Source organism: Parus major, chromosome 8 (assembly GCF_001522545.3).
Source record: "Parus major isolate Abel chromosome 8, Parus_major1.1, whole genome shotgun sequence".
NCBI classification, from domain to species: domain Eukaryota; kingdom Metazoa; phylum Chordata; class Aves; order Passeriformes; family Paridae; genus Parus; species Parus major.
Genome location: NC_031777.1, coordinates 21,173,132 through 21,191,814, shown reverse-complemented (window position 1 = coordinate 21,191,814; position 18,683 = coordinate 21,173,132). Strand labels below are relative to the sequence as shown.

General features: G+C 49.8%; 1 protein-coding gene across 3 annotated transcripts in view; it reads left to right on the top strand.

Moving 5' to 3' along the window:
* The window catches only part of ERI3 (ERI1 exoribonuclease family member 3), a 131,039-nt gene that overhangs the window by 87,703 nt on the left and 24,653 nt on the right, over positions 1-18,683 (top strand). For all 3 annotated transcript variants that reach the window (XR_001523100.1, XM_015636135.2, XM_015636136.2), the window contains exon 7: positions 6,117-6,216. Coding sequence is in view for 2 of the 3 variants with exons in the window: in XM_015636135.2 (XP_015491621.1) it covers positions 6,117-6,216 (100 nt within the window). In the remaining variant the exon portion in view is untranslated. The remainder of the gene's footprint in view (positions 1-6,116; positions 6,217-18,683) is intronic.

The following is an 18,683-nucleotide window of genomic DNA, read 5'->3' as shown; positions in this document are numbered from 1 at the left end:
CTTTTTTCTAAGCTTTTTCCACACAAAATTGAAAAGCTTTGGAAATAATAATAATAAAAGCCCCCCAAACTAATACCGTTTTAAGTACACCCCCCTCCCTCCCCAAATGGGATTGATAAGGAACCCCAGTGTATGAAGGCATGTTTAGATAACATTGAGAATATTATAGCGAGTGAGAGAAAGTAGGGGGAAAAGCTTCCTGCCGCGTCTAAGCCGGGAAAGGCGACGGCACCCTGGCTAATACGAGTGTTTAATATTTGATGTGTTGGGATAAAGCAGGATCACCTTCGAATTGAATTGAGTGTCAGAATGAGAATCTATTACTGAAATTCTTGTGTGATTTGACAGCAAAGCAGACGATGTTATTCTTCACTAGTTACCGCAATCTTCTCCCCTACATCACTTAAATATTTTTTTCTTTGCTTGAGTAAACACACATTATCCCTTTTTTCCACCTCCCTTTCCTTTTTTCTCTACCTCTTTTATACTTATTTTTTTATTTATTTTTTTCTTAAATCAAACCTGCCTTTCACAGGGCTGATGGAGTAGATTGTTATTTCTTTATTTGTCCTATTAAATGGAATTCCTGATCATTTAATCCTGCTTTTGTAAGTGATTTAAAAATACTTGAAAAGCTGTGAATGTGGCAGCACTTCTGACTAAACTGCTTAAAAGGGACATGTTACACCTGGGTTTAGCTCCTGCCTCCTGACAGCCAGCGAGGAGTCCCAGGCTCTGTACCTCCATCCTGCCAGGCAAGCTTTCCTCTGCACCTTCCCTGTAACAGGGGAGTTCTGCTGTTGTCAGCTGGGGCTTGGCAAGCTGCTTATTTATTTCCTGACTCTTCTTTAATTGCATTCAGCCCTGTTCAGTAGCCTCCTACTAAATGATTTGGTGATGGGGTCAGTCCCTCAGTGGTGTTACATTTGCCTTGTATCGTGCTGGTAAATTTGCATGGCAAGAAATCCTAGCAAGAAATGTCCACCTCCCATTCCTGGACTGGCATGCAATTAAAATGGGAACACTCTGGAGCCTCCAGTATCCTGGGTGCTGTTCAAGGATGTCCTGCAAGACAGTCCCAGCCCCAAAACCTTACAGTCACTAAAAACATTTCAAACTATGTTTAAAAGTCCACTTAGTCATAGACATGACCTCTTTTTTCTTCCCACCATACCAGGTAATTAAAAACCTTTACACCTTATTGTGGCAGCAGTGGAATAAGGGCAGTTATATGGGAAATGCTTATTTTGGGTGGGTGCAGTGCACAGTTGACATGACAGGAGGAGGAAGATGATTTTGCTATTCTAAAGATATTTTCTCCATTGCAGAAATGTCAGGGGGTTCACCTTCGATCAGCAGGCAGCTGTGCCCAGCCTGATCCTGGGAGAGCACAGCTGGTACCTGCTGCTTGCCCAAGCTAAGGGCAGCTGGCAGTTCTCACACTTTCCTTCTGTATATTTAAAACCATGTATTTTTCATGTGCCTTTCTGAAATTCTTAATGGAGATTTTCAGCAAAACCCACCACTTTTCTTATTGCTTAGTACCTACCCTTCAGCATCTTCTCAGACTGCTTAAGCCCCTTTGCTCCTAGGAGGATTTTTTCCAAAAGGAAATATTTTCTCCCTACCTGAAAATGTCTTTATTAATATTAAAATTACAATTAGCAGATGAAACATAGCATATAAAACCTCTTGGTAGGACATGTAAAATAAAATGACAGCGTTGCCCAGCAGGGCAGGACACTGTGCCAGTCCTGGTGGTTCTTGCTGCTGTGGCTTGTGAACAATGCTCATGCCAGTGCAAAGCACAAAGGTCCACTTCCCTCCTGCCCTTCAGCTAAAGCATCCAGGGTGATGCAATTCCAGCAGCTCTAGTGGAGGGTAGAGGGGCCGGGAGTTGGCAAGCAGGTCACAGCATGGACACATGTGGAAAGAACAGGGCTGCCTCTGCCAACATCACTGCATTGCCCTAGCAGAGCTCTGGCATCTCTGTGAGGACCAGCTCTGTTCCTCCCTCTGCATGTGGGGAGGATTTGTGGGGCTCCCTTATTCTGACTTCTGAACAGGTGCCTGTTTATATGCTGTGGGGTGTTTAATTTTGCCTTAATGTGACTGCCGAACACCAGTTTTTGTGAAGTGTGCTGGGCACTTCCCCATAAATAAATGATGGAGCATTATTCAGTCTACTTAGATCAATACATCAGCTTGACAAGTTCCAGTTCTGGGAATTTTCTGCCCCCCTGGAACATCTTCTCTGCAGCTGTGCTGCTTATAATCCATGGTGTGCAGCCTAAGCAAGCTCCAGAGAGCAGCACATCAGGACCCAACTGTGTTGGTGCTGTTGCCTTGCCGGCCCCGGGCGCTGATTGCGCTGGGATCGCAGCAAGGGCAGGTGAGCCAAACTCGGTGCCAAACTGCACAAGCAGCCACCACCATGGGATTGTCCAGCTTCACTGGCACAGCCTCTGTCCCAGCACAGGGGACCATCTTTGTACCCCAGTGCTGTCAGAAATAGGACACAGAGCTCTTGTTTCAGGCTCTTTGCAATCTGAGGCAGATGTGTCATAGCTACTGGGAAGGTTTGTGACCTGGTGCAACAGGAGGTTGGTTTCAGACCTTTTTTGCTCTGTTATAAAGCCAGCCTCAGATGCTGTGATTCTGGTCATGCGTCATCTCCATGCCCCATGTTTTTTATCCCCACTTCTGGTTTTTGGATTTTCCGCAGGATATGTGGTGTGCAGGTTACCTAATGACCTACCTCCCCACACCAGCACTTGTTTAACAAGGTGTGGATTATCCCTGGTGCTTGCTCTATGCATGGAAACACAGTATGTTCCTAATCTCCTGCTGCTATTAGCTCACATTTATCACAGGAGTATCTGCTTACCTTTGATTCGAGATCCCTCCATCAGGGACCCAGGGCAGTATTTGTCTGTGAACTACTGTGTATGCCTATGGGATTGCATAAGTAAATAAATATAATTAATAATCATCTGACTTTGGAGCAGCATTGGCAGGGAGGTAAAGGTAGCCTTCAGAGAATTACAAACAAAATCAGAAAAACAGGAAAACCTTTCTAGGAGATGGTATGAATGAAAATAATTGTATTCAGGCTGCTTGAAAATTATTCTGTAAACATTGTTCAAGTGTTTTTTAGCAGATCAGAAATACTGAGTTTCTCTCTAAATCAGAATTTTGGTTAGAACCATTAAAAAATACATTTTTTAAAAAATTCCTGCATTTTTATCAATTAAGATGCAGATAAAAATAAAAAAAACTTAGGGTCCTGGCCTTGCTTCAGTGTCTGATCTAAAAAGGAGCAATCCAGTCTCTGCAACACCAAGACTGAACCAGAGGGAGGGACAAAGTTGTGCAATTTCCTCACAGAAGGGGTTTCATGGTGTTTTATTTAAATCCTTTGGATTGCAAGCGAACCAGGGGCATCTCAGACTCTTCTTTTTTTCTTTTTTTTGCCACAGGGATGAGCACTGAAGGGACAGGGGTCTGCACCACTGCTGGTGGCTGTGCAGTCAGAGCTGGCAGGAAAGTGGATGACACCAGTGTCCCAGCAGCTCCAGTGAGCCAGTGGCTACAGCCACCCCTGCAGGCTGGCTACCCCTGGTGTTGGGGAGCCACTGGCGCTTTCTGCCTCGCTTTAACAGTCAGAAGAAGAACTTTCCTGTTTAAAGATTAAACGTTGTCTTTAAATATTAAACAGCAAAGCTCCTTGCTCTTGATTGTGTGGCTGCTGCCAGCAGGCGGCTCAGAATTGCCACTTTTAATTAAAAAAACTTTATTTTCCAGTGCAGCCCAGCAGTTGCTCCTCCTCTCGGCCAGCGGTGGTTGACCTCTCCCCTGCCTTCATCCCTTCATCATCGCTGCTTGCACTTCCCTCTGCCTGCAGCGGTGATGGTCCCTGCCAGCCCCGGAGTGTGAGCAGCCTTGTCTGGGACTGATCAATGCCCCTGGCACTTCCTTCCAAAACCCCAGGAAAAACAATTAAAACCCGATCGATCCTGCAGGCAGCTTTGAATATGCATAAGTGCACACTTGACCTTCAGTGGTCAGGCCAACTTCCACCCCAGCTGCTTAGGTAGTTTGCTCAGGTATTGCAGCTGTACCGAATGACCTTGATCAGGAAAGCAGAACGCGATGCAGAGATGGGCCTGGTGCTGATCCAGGGGCTGGGGCACGAGCTGCCAGCTCCCTGCTGCTGCTGCAGAGCCAGGGGAGGCAGGCTGAGGTTGGCAAGTAGCACCCAGCTGCCAGGAGCTTTCCAAAGCTGTCCCTGTGGCTTTCCCGGGATCCTGCCAGTCTCCTGTTGTGCTCCCTCAGTTGCTTCTGGCCAGAGTCCAAGGGATGTCTGGGCTGGGAAGGCAGCCTGCCATATGGTAGCTCCCTGGGCAGGGACACCCCTGGTCCTTCCTCATCCGGGGATACCCCTTCCCCAGGGATGGCCCCACTGCTGTCGATCCACTGGTGCTGAGCATGGGAGCCTTTCTATGCTCTGCCTGGTTTTGCTCCGTGGGATGGAGCCCAGGAGAGGGAACACTTGGAATCACTTCTGCCACCCGGCAGCTGGGTGGCAGGGTCCCATCCTGCACCCCAACCTCTGGTTCCCCCCACCCCGTGGCTGGCTGGCCTGCATCCTGATCATGGCAGGGAACATACCAGAGCGTGTTTGTCAAAGGCAAAGGAAATCTCCCCGTTGTGTACACAAAGTGTAATTTCAGTGAATTATGCATAGACTTAATTAGGAGTTTTAATTGCTAATCATCTCCCAACAGGATTAGCAATGCTGTCTATTAATTATCTGTGGAGCCCTCTGTTTTGCTAAGGCAGGAGTAACAAAGCAGCATGAATGGCTACATGGGCCACTAATAAATTAACTCCCCCAAGCCTCGTGGCTCCCAGGGGGCTGCCAGCAGAAGGGGCTGCGGAGGGGCTGGACCTGCCTGCTCTAGACACAGCAGCGGGTAGCAGGAAAGAGGGGCTGGCAGGAGGTACCAGTGGCAGGCAGGTGGCTGGTGGGCTGCTGGGGGACACCTCTCAGCGCTGGTCACGCAGTTCATCCCCATTCCTGCTGCAGAGCATCTCCCTGGCATTTGCAGCCTGCGGGGGGTGTCGGCAATGCCCTGCCACACTGTGGCTGCGGTTAGCTATGATCCCCCGCTGCAGGAGGGAGATAGGGGCTGCTGGATTGACCTGATCTCATCTGGGGACAATGGCTCTCATGGCAGCAAAGATAGTGCCAGCATGAGCGACGCTAAGCCCACACACCCTTCTTACTGCTCACAATGCGTTCTGAGCTTAATTCCTCAAGATGAAGAAGATATGTGGCTGTCAGGCTGTAATTACAGCCGTGCGTGTGACATGGAGGCCCGGCTGCTTTTATATTTGCATTGTCCAGTGGAGTTTTGTGCTGCTTAGGCTCCCAGCTGCCCTGCTCCTCCTGGAAGCCCTGCCAGGGATTGCCATGGGTATGAAATAGGCTCCCTCCAGCCAGGCTGCAGGCTGTGTGCAGTGGGGTGAGCAGTACTGGCTCCCAGAAGGATTTGTCCCAGTGATGGAGAGCACTGAGGCAACTGGGGCTTGGGGGTGGAAAGGAAAGGAGCTGGGAGGGCTGTGCTTGCCAGAGAAGAAGGAGTCTGCTGGCCAGGCCAGCCTGGGAATGAGCACCCCTGTCCAAACTCCCTGACTCCTCTTGGTGACCCTGTTAAGGCAGGAGTGGGTGAATGTTTTTGAAGCAACTGAGGACATAGAGGATGAGCTTATAGCCCCTGGCTTGCCCCCCCGCTCAGCATGGCAAAGGTGGCCTTGAGTGATGCAAACGCCTCTGTCACAAGTGTTGGCATGTGTACAGGACACCACCAGAGGCTCTGAACACCTCTAAGGAGAATCAGGTGGGACAGAGCAGGGTTGGAGCGCTTCGTGTGGGCAATTCCAGAAGAGCTGCTGCAGGGGTGATGTGCGGGTCCACACTGAACACGGTGAACACAGACACACTGCAGCTCCTGAACACAGACCCACTCCAGCCTCAGGAGCAGTCAGACCTGGGCAAGTACAGATCATGCCTGCACATGGGCTATGTCTGACCCTCTGCTTCTCTCTTCCAGGCGTACAGCTTTGCCATGGGGAGTTGGCCAAAGAACGGGCTCTTAGACATGAACAAAGGACTGAACCTACAGCACATAGGGAGGCCTCACAGCGGGATAGGTGAGTGATGCTGCCCTGTGCCATTTCCATCCCCACAGCTGCTGCTCCGGGTATGTGGGACATGCCTCAGCTCTAAGACATTGTCCAGTCTGGGGTGCCGAGAACAAGCCAAAGGGCTGCAGAGTCCCCAGCTGGTGGAAGGGATGAAGATGTGTTAGGATAGAATGGGCATATGGATGACCTCTCTGTCCCTTGTACATGCCAGGGTGCCGGACATGCCTGCCTGTCCCACTGGCTGGGGAGCCACTTCCCTCCTAGACTGCTCTAGCAGTGCCTGGGTTAGGGCTGGATTTGGGCAGCACCAGGTACCTGGAGCACAGTGCAAGGGTCCCCAAGCTGGGTGGGATGCTCTCCCTGTTGGACAATGCTCCAGTTGCTCTGGATGCTGCAGTCCTTGGAAAGGAGACTGTGCTGCCTTCCTTGGGAACTGGCTGGGAATACACTGCAGAGTGAAGATGTGTGATCCCAGCTGGAGAACTGAACCATCGTCCTCTTTGTTAACATGTATGATGAGTTTTGTGGCCCTGCAGCATGCTCCAAGATAAACTGATGAACAGTGCCCTGAGATAAACAGTGGTAGAGTTCCATGTATCCCCCAGCTCCTCTGTACCAGGGATCAGAGTAGTAGGAGGAAGACCTGGCCCAGGACACTGAGGCCATATTTCTGCCTGCTGCTTAACACTGGGGATGTAGAGCTGGTACAGCAGCAGGCTGTGGTACGGGCAGGATCTCAGATTTACTGTGCTGTAGACAGGGCTGTGACTCAGGGCTGCATCCCTCTTGTCTGTCTTGTTTCTCTGTGGAGCAGTAGTTTACCTGTTAGACACCAGTGGTCAGGTATTCTCTTGGCCTCACAGCCCTTCATCCACAGTGACTTTTGAGCATTAAAGTTTGCAAGGAGGTAAGATTTACTTGGAAAAGTCACTGGCTACCTGGGCCTTGAAGAGGCTGTTTAATATTGTTTCAAGTCTCTAACCATTAAACTCCCCAATCAATCCAAGTTAAGGAGATGAATTATTTAAAGCTCACCAGCTTTTAATTAGCAAGCTCCTTTTGAACTATGGATCTGGTTGCATTATTGACAGAGGTAACATTAAAATTTGCTTCCCTGCCTGGGAGCAGATTTGCCTGGATTGTATGCCATGTTGGGAGGATCACTGTGAGGAAGCAGGAGCTGCAGGAGTTGTGTGTGCATGTCCTGCTCTGGGGACTTAGGCTTTTTCTGGGGTTTCCTGGTAGATGTAGAGTTCATTTCTGCCTCATCATTCCTCATTTTCTTTGTGTGATGAGCTCTCTTGTTGCTGTCATCTCTTCCTCCAACAAAGTGTCCTTGTTCTCTGGAGTATCATGTCTCCTGTTGGTTTCTGCCCCTTCATCTCAATGCTGTTGTCTTGCACAGATGTGACTCTGCTGCCTGACAGTTCAGGGATTTGCTGTTCATGTCCCTCCCCATTCCAGTCCTTTAGGAGAGTTTTGCCAAACTCCCTCTGTGGAGGAGCTCTCCTAGTACACAGTGAGCCATGGGCTAATAGCCCATGGAAAGTGAGGCCCAGCATCCAAGTTCCCTTTCTTGCACTGCTCTATCCCAATGGCAAACCTGCCTTTCGCACACTGCTTGGAAGGGGTTTACATGGGTGCTGTGAAGGATGCCAGGCCAGCAGTGTGACAGTCTCCATCTCCTTGGTACCACCAGTGGTGCACACATGCCCTGTGTGTTACAGCCTAATGGCAGCTCCATTTGGGCTGGCTCCAGAGCAGATCTGCCCTGGATGCCTGTAATGCTCTGACTGCCTGCAGAGGTGGTAGCCGCTGGCACCATGTGCCTGGTGGCTTTAGTACAGGCTGAGTACCCCAGAGTGAGCTGGAGTTGGAGAAAAGAACTCCTCCTCCCAGGAAGCTTGGCACCACCAGGCACAGCTGCTTTTAGGGCTGCTGGCTTCATGGCTTGTTGCCCCATGTCCCTCTGGGAAAAGGCTTGGGGCAATGCTGGTGTCTAGTGACATGCCTTGCCTGGCATTTTTTTCAAAGAACCAGCTTCCTGGCTTTCTGGCCACTTCATTTCCTATCCTGGCCTAGGCATGGATTAGGTGCTGGTTCTAGTGACAGCCCAAGAGGTTCCCAAGCTGAGGAGGGACTGCTCACTGCAGAGGCAGCCTGGCTTGCTTGGATCCAGCATTGCTGCCTCATCCTGGAGACAGTTCAGTCCTCCCCAGCTGAGTTCTTCCATACTGGCCACTGGGACTGGGCACAGTCATCCCAATTGCTGATGCAGCAATGAACAGTCCTTACTTCTGTCTTCTTCATGCTTTTGACTGCACACGTGTCAGGCTTGGGAGGAGCCATCCATCCCTTTCCCTGCTCAGGGCTGCCCTTCCCTCTCTGACTGTAAGGAGCCCTGCTACCAACACAGCCCTACTTCTCAGCCAAATAAAGGACTCCTAATCAAGGTCTGCTGCAGAAGGAAGTGGAGAACAGTGAAGACTATCAGTCTCTCACTGCCCAGAGTGAGTCAAGGAGTTGGCTGTGGATCTGGGGATGGCCCCATGGTGTCTAGAGCTTCCCTTCTCTTTGTGCTCAGCCTTGGAGTGCAGCAGTGTTGAGGGAATTTTAGGGAGCTGAGAGGAGGCTTCCTGGGTCATCTAAGGGGGCATCAGCCTCTGATTTTCTTGGCCCCCATGGGTCACTAATGGCCAAAAAATCTGCAAACCAAAGAGGACTGAGAAGGGAGCAGCAAGAAGATTCAATAGCCAGACTCAGCAGTTTCACAGGTACCATGCAATGTAAGAGTGTCTGTGCAGCTCCTTTCCTGGCAGTCTGGGGAGCTGTCCAGGGAGATGCAAACATTCCTGTGAAGCCTCAGTGTGCTTATGCAGGAATGCACAACACGGATGTTTCCCTTCAAATCTGACAGAAAAATTGCAGTGGATAGCCACTTGTTTTTGCAAACAATTTGCAAGGAATTTTGCCGTCTTGCCTGATGGATTCTGTATTGCTTTGTTTTCAAATCACTCTCTGTTTCACTGTCTCAGCAGGTATCTGTTCCAAATCCCTGCACTTGACATGCTCTGGGACCAGACCTGCTCTGTGCTTCATCTTCTTTCCTTCATCATGTTCAAAATCTGCAGAGTTCAGGGTGCTTAACACCCTGCAGGGCCAAGGCTGGACTCTGGATGGGAACCACCTTTAGCATCCAGTGGATACAGGCAGGATGGGCTCGTGCACAGTGCACAGTCTCCCTACATGCCCTGAACATACAGCTGCAAGTTGCTGCACAGAGCTTATGTTTCAGCTTCTGTCTGGTTTCTATTCATGAGCAAGTGAGCTACAAAACTTATTGAGGGGTTAGAAAAGTGAATCGTGTCCCCAAATACACTGAAATCTACCTGCATACACTGCAATACAGCTGCCTTGGGGTGGGATGGGTGCAGGTCTGGTGCCATTATGTTCTTGAGAGGGAAAAGGCAAAGGAAGGGGGAGAATGTAAGTATTTCAGGATAAGGAGTTAGAAAAGTCCTGCTCCAGAGGGTGAGGATTCAGGAATTCCTTGAGAGATCAGAAAGGAGCAAAAGGGGTATAAAGCCTATTCTTTCATGCCCTTTCTCAGGTTGGTATTTCAGCTCTGGGCTGAATGTGTCCCTGGAGACTAGAAAGGACATTTCTATGCAATTTCCATCTTTTCTCTAGCCCAGGTTAGATATGTGGCAGCTCCAGTGTAGGCTGTACAATCTCGGGGTGAGGAACTTATCTTTGTCTGCTGTTTTCTTGGCCCTCAGCAAAATAAAGTTGAGTCTTGCCAAGAAGTTACTCAGTCTTACATATATGAGGACATTGCCATTCTTAACACATGTGTTTGAGGCAGTGCTTGCCAAAAACAAGCTGCAGCTTTTAATGGGAGTCTCGGCACCCACAGGCAAAGACCGTCATTCACAGGCTCCACACCAGTGGAGCTGGATACCTGTGTTGGGGTCTCTCTGCTGGGAGTCAGAGACTCATACAAATCAAAAGGATTAAAATCCCAGGTTTTAGTTGTGATTTAAATCAGACAGCAGATCACCTAAATCCAGAAATTTATTTTCTTCTGGTTTTGCCTTTTTTTAAATCTGTTTCCCTAAATAAAAAACATCAAATTTTACTGAACAGCACCTATCAAACCAAGTACAGCTTTCCTTACTACTGCCCAGTTGTTAAATCTCGTTATTCTTTTACTCATCCAATACTCTATTTTTGCTACATTTATTTTGATTGATTATGTACCATAATATGCCTTTAGTTTTAGTTTTTAAATATTTTTTACATTAGAAAAATGGTGAATTACTATTTGTTCTTGAAGAGTTGGTGATTAAATTATTACTCATGATTGCTCTTTTGGATGAAAACTGTAATGCCATGCTAAAGTACCCCAGTGGTAGTTTGAATTGATTTTATTAGGAAAATCTTCTTTCCCTTGCAAATATTCACTATGGAAGGAAAAGTAAATTTCAGGATACTTTTTAGGAAAAAAAAACTAGTACGTGAAACCAAAGCAAGTGATCAGTGAGCTGGAGGAGTGTTTCTGGAAACCAGCCTTTCAAAGTATTAGAATGAGTACAGCTCATCCTCTCTTACCTTGGTTGTTTTGTTTGTCTTCACTGATTATGGAAAGATAGAAGACAAGGCTTCTTTTTTAATTTCAATCCTTTGTTGCTTCTCAGCTCTGAACTAGCCAGTTCTTAAACTGAAAATACACCAAAACCAGCAAAAAATTTCCAAAACTGCAAAAGCAGCAGCTCCTATTGGGAAAGTTTTTTTCTCATTTGTCAGCTCTGCTTCCCTCTCCAGTGCATTGACTGTCTTTAAAACATGACATTACTCCTTGCTACTGATCTTTCTTGAATCTAATTGAATGTAATTGAATCTTTAAAGTTTAGGTTTTAGCACATACATTATTGTGATTTTAGATCTAGCTGTAAATGTCTGGAGTTCGTTTGGTTTTGGGTTTGTTTTTTGGGGTTTTTTTAGGGGAAAGACAGTAACTAGGCTGCTATGTTTCTTGCTAGTGAACCCTTAGTCCCTATCCCAGGTAACCAGGAGATCTGATCCTGTGGTAGCACCTGTCTTCATGCTGTAAAACATGGTGCTGTTTTACAGCAGTTATCATAATCCTGTGAGCTCCGAGGCTCTGTGCAGCCGGCTTCTCCATCTTCCTTCCCTGTTGCGCAGTTCCCCTGGCCGGGGCCGTGCCGTGCTCCCTCTGGGGGGGATCTCTGCCCCTGCCAAACAGAAAAGCCCCACCTGCCTGGGCAGGTCAGCAGCCCGTGCGGTGAGCGACCCAGCAAGCCACCGTGCCTTCCCGGCTCCATCTCTCTCTTTTCATTTACTGATTGGAAATCTCGGAAGGTTAGGGTGTGATATTGTTCCTGATCCAGAGCATTAATTAGGCCTCGGAAAGAAGAAGAGGAATTGCGTGTTTTTAACAGTGAGGTTAATGGGATGCTCGCAGAGTAGACAGTTTTAATGAGCTTCAACTCGATGTGCAGTGAGTTTACTCTTTGTGTTAAAAGGGTCACACTGCAGTAGTTTGATGTGGATTGTCTCCTGGCCCCCAGTGTCATAGGTGAGCGTCTGTCAGAGTCCAGTCAGAGCGCATTTACTTAGTGACACGATTCTAATTAACTAGCTCGAGCTGCCACCGCCGCGGGGAGCCGGGGCAGCGCCTGCCAGGGTGCCTCCTGCCCGGCGGAGCATCCCTCTCTGTGCCGCTCCGCCCGCTCGGTCTCGGCCGCGCTGGAGCGCTCCCCGCGCTGACACTGAAGGAGAGGGCGGGAGGGCCGCGCTCGCTGAGTGCGGTGGCAGGTGACGGGCCACCCTCCGTACGGGGCCTGCGCCTGCCAGCTCTCCCCGCTGGAGCTTGCCGGGGACGGATGAGGCTGTGCCTTACCCTGCAAGGTGCTGGGGGTGTGTGGTCCTGGCAGCTTGCTGGCCTTATTTCAGCCTGCTCTCTCTCTTCCCTGTTTTCCTTTCCTGTCTTTCCTGCCTCTCACAGCATTTGTGGGATCCTCGGTCATTTTTTTACCTGCCTCCTCTGCATCAGGGCGGGGGAACAAGGAGGTGGACAGCATTTTATGAAACTCCCCTTCATGTTTTCGACTACTTTTCATCCCCACCCCATGTGGCAGAACCAGTCGCACCCTCCCGGTCCGTCCCGGGGTGTGGGAGAAGCCTCAGAGAACCTTGTGTTCCCTCAGAGAACCTTGTGTTCCCCCAGAGCAGGCATACCCCGTCGTTTTTGAGCTCTTCGTTTCTCAGCAGAGGCGGCGCTTCCACGGCTCCATCCCTCTGCTGAGGGATCCTGAGAGGGAGAGCTGAGAACGGGGCTCACTCCTGCGGAATGGGGCACTGCCCCACACACAGTGGCTGGGGCTCAAGGCAGAAGGGGAAGGACTCTGAATTAAATAATTAAAAGAGACTTAAGTAAAAATCAACAGAAATGTCACCAAATGAGCAGTGTCATTTTGAATTAGCGCTCATAAAGGTCAGGCGGATCCAGAACAGGTGGAGGGGCTGCGTGCCGGGTGTCGCTGCCAGGCGGCGTGTCCCGGCACCCAGGCTGGGTGCAGGGACCGGCACAGCCGCTCCGGGGTACCCGCTGGGCCCTGGGCACAGGGACACCGCGGCTGGCCGGTGGTGAGGGCTCCTGCTGCGAGCACCGAGCCCCAAATCCCCGAGGAGCGGCGGGGAGGGAGGGCTGGCCGGGGCAGCCGGTTAGAGGACGAGCAACTGTCAGAGTCCAGTCAGAGCACATTAACGCGGTGACATGATTCTAATTAACTACCGTGAGAGGTGTCACAGCTGGAAAAGCAGTGAGCAGAGACAAGCTTTTAAAAAAAGAAAAAAGCAATGTGACAGTCTTTTTTTTTTTTTCCTCTTTCTTTTTCTTTTCTTTTCTTTCCTTTTTTTTTTTTTCCTTTTTTTTTTTTTTTTTTACTCTTGTGTGCTCTCTCCCCTCCATGTGGGAGTGGATCTAAAGATAATTAGGATGTCTGGCTGCCTGGGAACCTGAGCCGGGGCTCTTTTGCTTTCAGTCATTTAAGTTTTCGACATCTCTCTGAAGGGACTTGGTGGCGCAGTGGATTACTGCGCGCCAGAGTGACAGAACACTCTTCTAATCGTAAACCCTTTTTAGAAAGGATTCTGCTCTCCCTTTTTCCCCTGGAGCAGCAGGGGGTATGTTCTGATCACTGCAGCTCTGTTCCCATACATGCTACAATGGGAAACTCAAGGTCTTTCAGCTGTTTCCTGCAGTTAACAAAGGAGGCACAGAAGAAAGAAAGGAAGGATGATTGAGTGTTTGTGTTGACTGCACTCACCCCTCCATCCTACCCTGCCAAAAGTTGGTCGTGTGCCCATCTGACCCCACTGCGTGACAGGGGTGTGATGGGTTTGTCACACCTTGCCCTTGGCTGAGGGCTCGGAGTCCCCAGAGAGCAGCCTTTGGAGGGAGTGTGATGGCTGCAGGGACTTCAGCTGCCTGAGAAAAGTCAGGGTGCTTCCATGTGTTTCTCCCAGCTTTCAGGCAGGCAGTGGCAGTGCCTGCCCCCTGGGGATGTGTGAAAGGTAGGCTCATGTCCCTCTCTTCTGGCTGGAGGCAGTTGCAGCACCAATGTTAGACTGAAGATTTAAGATGGATTTCTGGATTGTTTGCTGTGCTGCAGTGCCTAGGAGGCCCAGCTGCAAACCAGGACAAGTCTGTCTCAAGCCTCAGGTCTGGCTAATCCCCAGCAGGACAGCATTGCCATCATCTGGGAGCTGCCCTTTGGCACAGCAGCAGCAGCTCTGCCGTCCTCCTCTGGCTTCTGGTTTTAGAACAAGCAGTGGAGGCTATCTCCCTTGGCAAGAAGATGTGCTGTCCTTCCCTTTCTCCCTTCCACCCATGCCAGTTGTGATCCTCAGCCCAACAACTGGCCCAATTTCTGCCCCCCATGACAGATGAGAAACCTTTTAAATATATTTTTCATATCATTCTCAACTGTTGTAGTAGGAGCACAGGGAGAGGCTGATGGTTTGTATTATATTTGTATTATGTCTGCTCTGTTTTAGCGATCAGACAATCCGAAAACCAGGAGTGTGGTTTTCAGACCTGAACTGATCTGTCCTGTAGAGACCCTTGCACTGCCTTGTATCCATCACACTCCTGGCTGTTTTTTCAGTCTTTTTAGTTGTCTGTGTCTAAGTTTTGCAAAATATCCCCCTCACACACTAGTGGAACAATCCTTGCACTGTCTGAGCCCTGTCCAGTATTGTGCTGGGCAGGCAGAACATCTTTGCTAGCACTTGTTCTCCTGCCCCTGTAACAGACAGCACTTCCCAAGCACCGTGATGCACCCTCTGACACAGTGAGATGTGTTAGGTGAGAAGCCTTGGAAGATCATTAAGTTTCTACAGAGCTTTTTCTGTAGGAAATAGCAACGTAAAACACCGAGTGACACTTTGATTTCCTGTAGATTCTTTTGGTGCCTTGGTGTCTCTGCAATATGTCCCAGACGAGGCTAAATGGTAGTGCGTCTTCCCTTACCTGTGAGGAGGGGAAGAGTTTCCTGTTAATGAACATAAACATCTCAGTTACGGGCACGGATTGCCTGCCCTGCTCCACACTGGACTCTGGTGGAAGGTGTCCTTTAACATCCTACTCTCCTGCAACAGCAGTGTGTCCCCAAATCTGCCTTTACATGACTGCAGCTGGGGGGGATCACAGGCATGCTGTTGTCCCTCTCAGGTTAGCCCTTGTCTCCAGTCTGGGCATCTACATTGTCCCTTCTCTGTCCTCCCTAGAATGCACAGGGCTGGAGGGCACTGTGGTCTGCCTTTGCAAGGAGGAGAGACTCCTGCCTAAGTTTTAGTAAGGATCTGCCTTTAAGGAGAGTGATGGCAGAGTGCAGAGGGAAGGCTGTGTCAGCAAGGCATGCCAGGTTTAGAGGTGCCCCGCTTCACCTAATGAGAACCAATTGCAAGGTGCAGGAGGGCAGGGGGTAGCAGTCAGCCAGAGAGACTCCACCGCAATTTAACAAGTTTTCATTCCCCTGAGTTCCCTGATGAGACCCCCCTCGAAGTCTGTACAGGAATTCATAAGAATAGGATAATTAGGATGTTTCAAAGCTGCGACCCTCAGAGGAGTCCTTGGATTAATCTGTTTTTTCCCTTAAAGACATCTGTAACTACAATCTTTGTTTCTCTCCTCTTCTTCCCCCCCTCCTTCTTTTCCCTTCTTGTCTGTCTCTGTATCTCCTGTCAAACCGTGGCAGACGTAAATGACAAAGAAATCAGAAAGAGAGATCAATGCAGTCCAAATTAGCACTTGGAGATAGACTGTGCTGGAGATGTCAGAGCCTGACCCCAGTTGATCTGCCAGCCTCCACTGCTGATATTATGCAAATTGCATCCATCTGGCAGAGCCCAGTAAAGGACTAATGGGGCAGGGAGGGGGCCAGGACCAGGCACCTTTAGGAAGGGGAGAGAGATGGGGGTCTTTGGGGAGGGGGGTCCATGATCGACGGGGGAGATGAGGTACTGCATTGGCTTCCTTTGCACTCCTGGGTGGATTAAAAGCCAAACTCCAGATAAGAGATAACCAAACTTCATTTTGCTTTTTATTTTATTCCTTATTTCTCCCCCCATGCAACCTAGTACCAAAAAGAAGGGGGGGAAAAAAGGTGGTTCCTGGCGCTCGTTTCCTGCACGTCATTACCACTAATGGCAGTTCGAGGGGAGAGACAAAGTCAGGGAAAGAAAGCAAAAAAAAAAAAAAAAAAGCTGGCTGCTTAAAAGACTGTTGTAATAGGAGCATGGATAATAGAAATCTCAAATTACGGTGATCGCCTTGTTAAGAAGTTTGAAAATACAGCCAGATTGTCTTTAATGAGAGAAATATGGCTGTTAGTTAGTGAAGGAGGAGGGAATGGACCTTGTTTCAAGATCTGTAGCTTGCCCATCAAAGAGGCACTGTCTGTTTCATTTCAAAATCCTGCTCCTCTGCCTGATATTAAAAATAGTTGTTAAAGGCTTTGACTAGCAAGACGATTCTCTTTGACTTCCTACTCTCTTTCCACCTCCCCCAAAAGACTTCGCTAAGATAACTTCTGCTTTAAAAAACAGCTAAGCAAGGAAAGAAAGACGAAAGTTTTGGGGGTTGCAGGATGATACTGCCCCTGGCACTCCAGGGTGCCTGAAGCCTTAAGCCTGAGCACTGCTAGCACCATGGCCATTCTCACCATGGCAGAGGGGAGCCTCCTCCGTGCCATGTGCTGCTGTGCCGGGATGTGCACAGAGATGTGGTACCACCACTGCTTTCCTCTTGGCAGCCCTGACCCAGGCACAAGGCAGAAGTGGCTTTTTTTGGCATCTGGACCCCCATTAAGTGTCATGATGCTGCTTTCCTTTGCTCTACCCCGAGCCTGGGAAGTGGCACCAGGCCAGGTTTGAGGATGCAGAAAAGGGCTCTGACAGAAGCCAGGTCTGGCAGCTGCCCGCCACCCCCGCCTCTTGTGAAGAGTTAAGGGGCACCTCTGTGCTGTTAGGCTCTGACCCGTAACTCCTGCCTCGCTGTGGTGCTGACAGTCCCCTCTTCATTCTCCCCTGAAATCAAAGGATCACATTAATTGGTTTCAGGATCGTGGCCCCATGTCCTGAGTGGCCTGTTTAAGATAACGAACTCAGAGTGTGTTAATAGCTGGTATAGCTCAGCAGAGGATCTAGGGACAAGGCCTGGATGGGGAAGATGCTGCTGGGTGGGGAAGATGGGCATTGACACATCAAAAGTTTGTCCCGTGCTGTGTTTTTCCTTGTCCTTACACAAATCAGTGTAATTCCCTCACTCCCAAGCTGCTAACATTTTGAAATCCCAGAGCAAAGGACACTGGCCAGAGGAAAGAGCTGGACCAGCCAAACTGTTGCCCTTTCCCAGTGTGGCCTTGCTCTTTTCAAGGGTCTGCAGAGGGATCAGAGGGGATCTGCTCATATGCTCCATAGCTTGAGGCTCTTCCCAAAGGCAAAGCTGCCACTGCACAGGTTGATCTTGACTCTGTCATTAATCACCCAAGTTCTGGCTTGTTTTTGATTCTGCAGGAGAGACCTGCAGTGGGCTGCACTGGGATGACAGTGTTTCTGTCTGTTCCCAAGAGTCATGAGCAATCCTGCTCCAGCTTGGAAGCTGCATTCTTCTGATACAGAAGGGGCCATGCAGCTTCTCCCATGTGCCCTGAACTGGGCTGCCAGTGTACAGGACCGGGAGGGGAGGCAGGAGGGGAGGGTCATGGTCATTGCTAAGGGTGGGTGTACTAGTCCATGCTACTAGACCAAGATTCCATGTTCAGTACATGTCTGCCCTGTATGCTTGGAGGTCTCTGAAGAGATGGCATGAAGGAGGGGCTCAAGAACTCCTGTGAGTTTTTGGCTAGTTGATGGCCCAGGGATCCAGCAGGCTGTAGTGCCAGGTGGGCTGCAGAGCTGTCCTTCCTCATCCCCCATGGGACAGAGCTGATTTTTAACCATGGAATACCCCTACCCAAAAATGTGATCCAAACCCCCCAGTGATGGAGAGTGCCTGGTAGTTCTGGGTCACTTTTCCCAATATAATTAGCCTCACTGTTAATTACTTGCAGGCCAGTGATGTGCAGGGGTAGCATCCACGCAGCCAGAGGGGCTGCCTCTGCACAGGCCCTCGTGCAGTGCACCAGCCCTGCATTGCCCCTTGTCTCCTGCCCACCTCAGCAGCAGGCATGGGCACTGCTGCTTCTGGCCGCCTTAGCTTCTTTCCCAAGGCGTGCGGCTCCCTGCCTGCTGCCACCTCTCAGCCAGGCCCCAGAGGGGAGGGGACCTGAGCCCTGGCACTGCCACCTCAGGAGACTTTCTCCAGGGGCTTATGGATGGGGTTAGCCTGCAGACAGCAGGACCCCCAGCCCTTTGCCTTAGGGAGGACAGAGCAGCACCAGCTTGCCAGGAAGCCCACTCCAGCCCTTAGCTGCCAACTGCCCGGTGCTGGGGGTGTTGGGGCTGGCTCCCCTCTCCTGTGCTGTGTGCCTTCAGCCAAGAACCACCAATTTGGCTCTATGTGCATGCCCAGGAGTCTTAGGGCTTGGCAGCTGGGTCATCTCCAGCACCCACAAAGCTCCCTGCTCATGCTCTCCCACTCTGAAAGTACATATATAACAACCGAGAGAGGCAGAGAGGGAGAGAAAAGGAGAGACGCCAGCTTTGCCTCCGCGCTCCCATCCAGAGCAATCTCCTAATGAGAAGAATATGGCTGCTAGTTAGCAGAGGGGTGTGTCCTGTAGGCTAAAATGAGATAGTTACACTGCACTGATTGAAGGTTGAGGTTAGAGGGCAGCACAATTATGTTCAGGAGATTCAAGGGCTCTGTTTGATGCGGCAGTTCTAAGCTCCCAGCCAGTGTCAGTAGTTTAGCTCAGGGTTTCTTTTTTTTTTCTTTTTTTTTT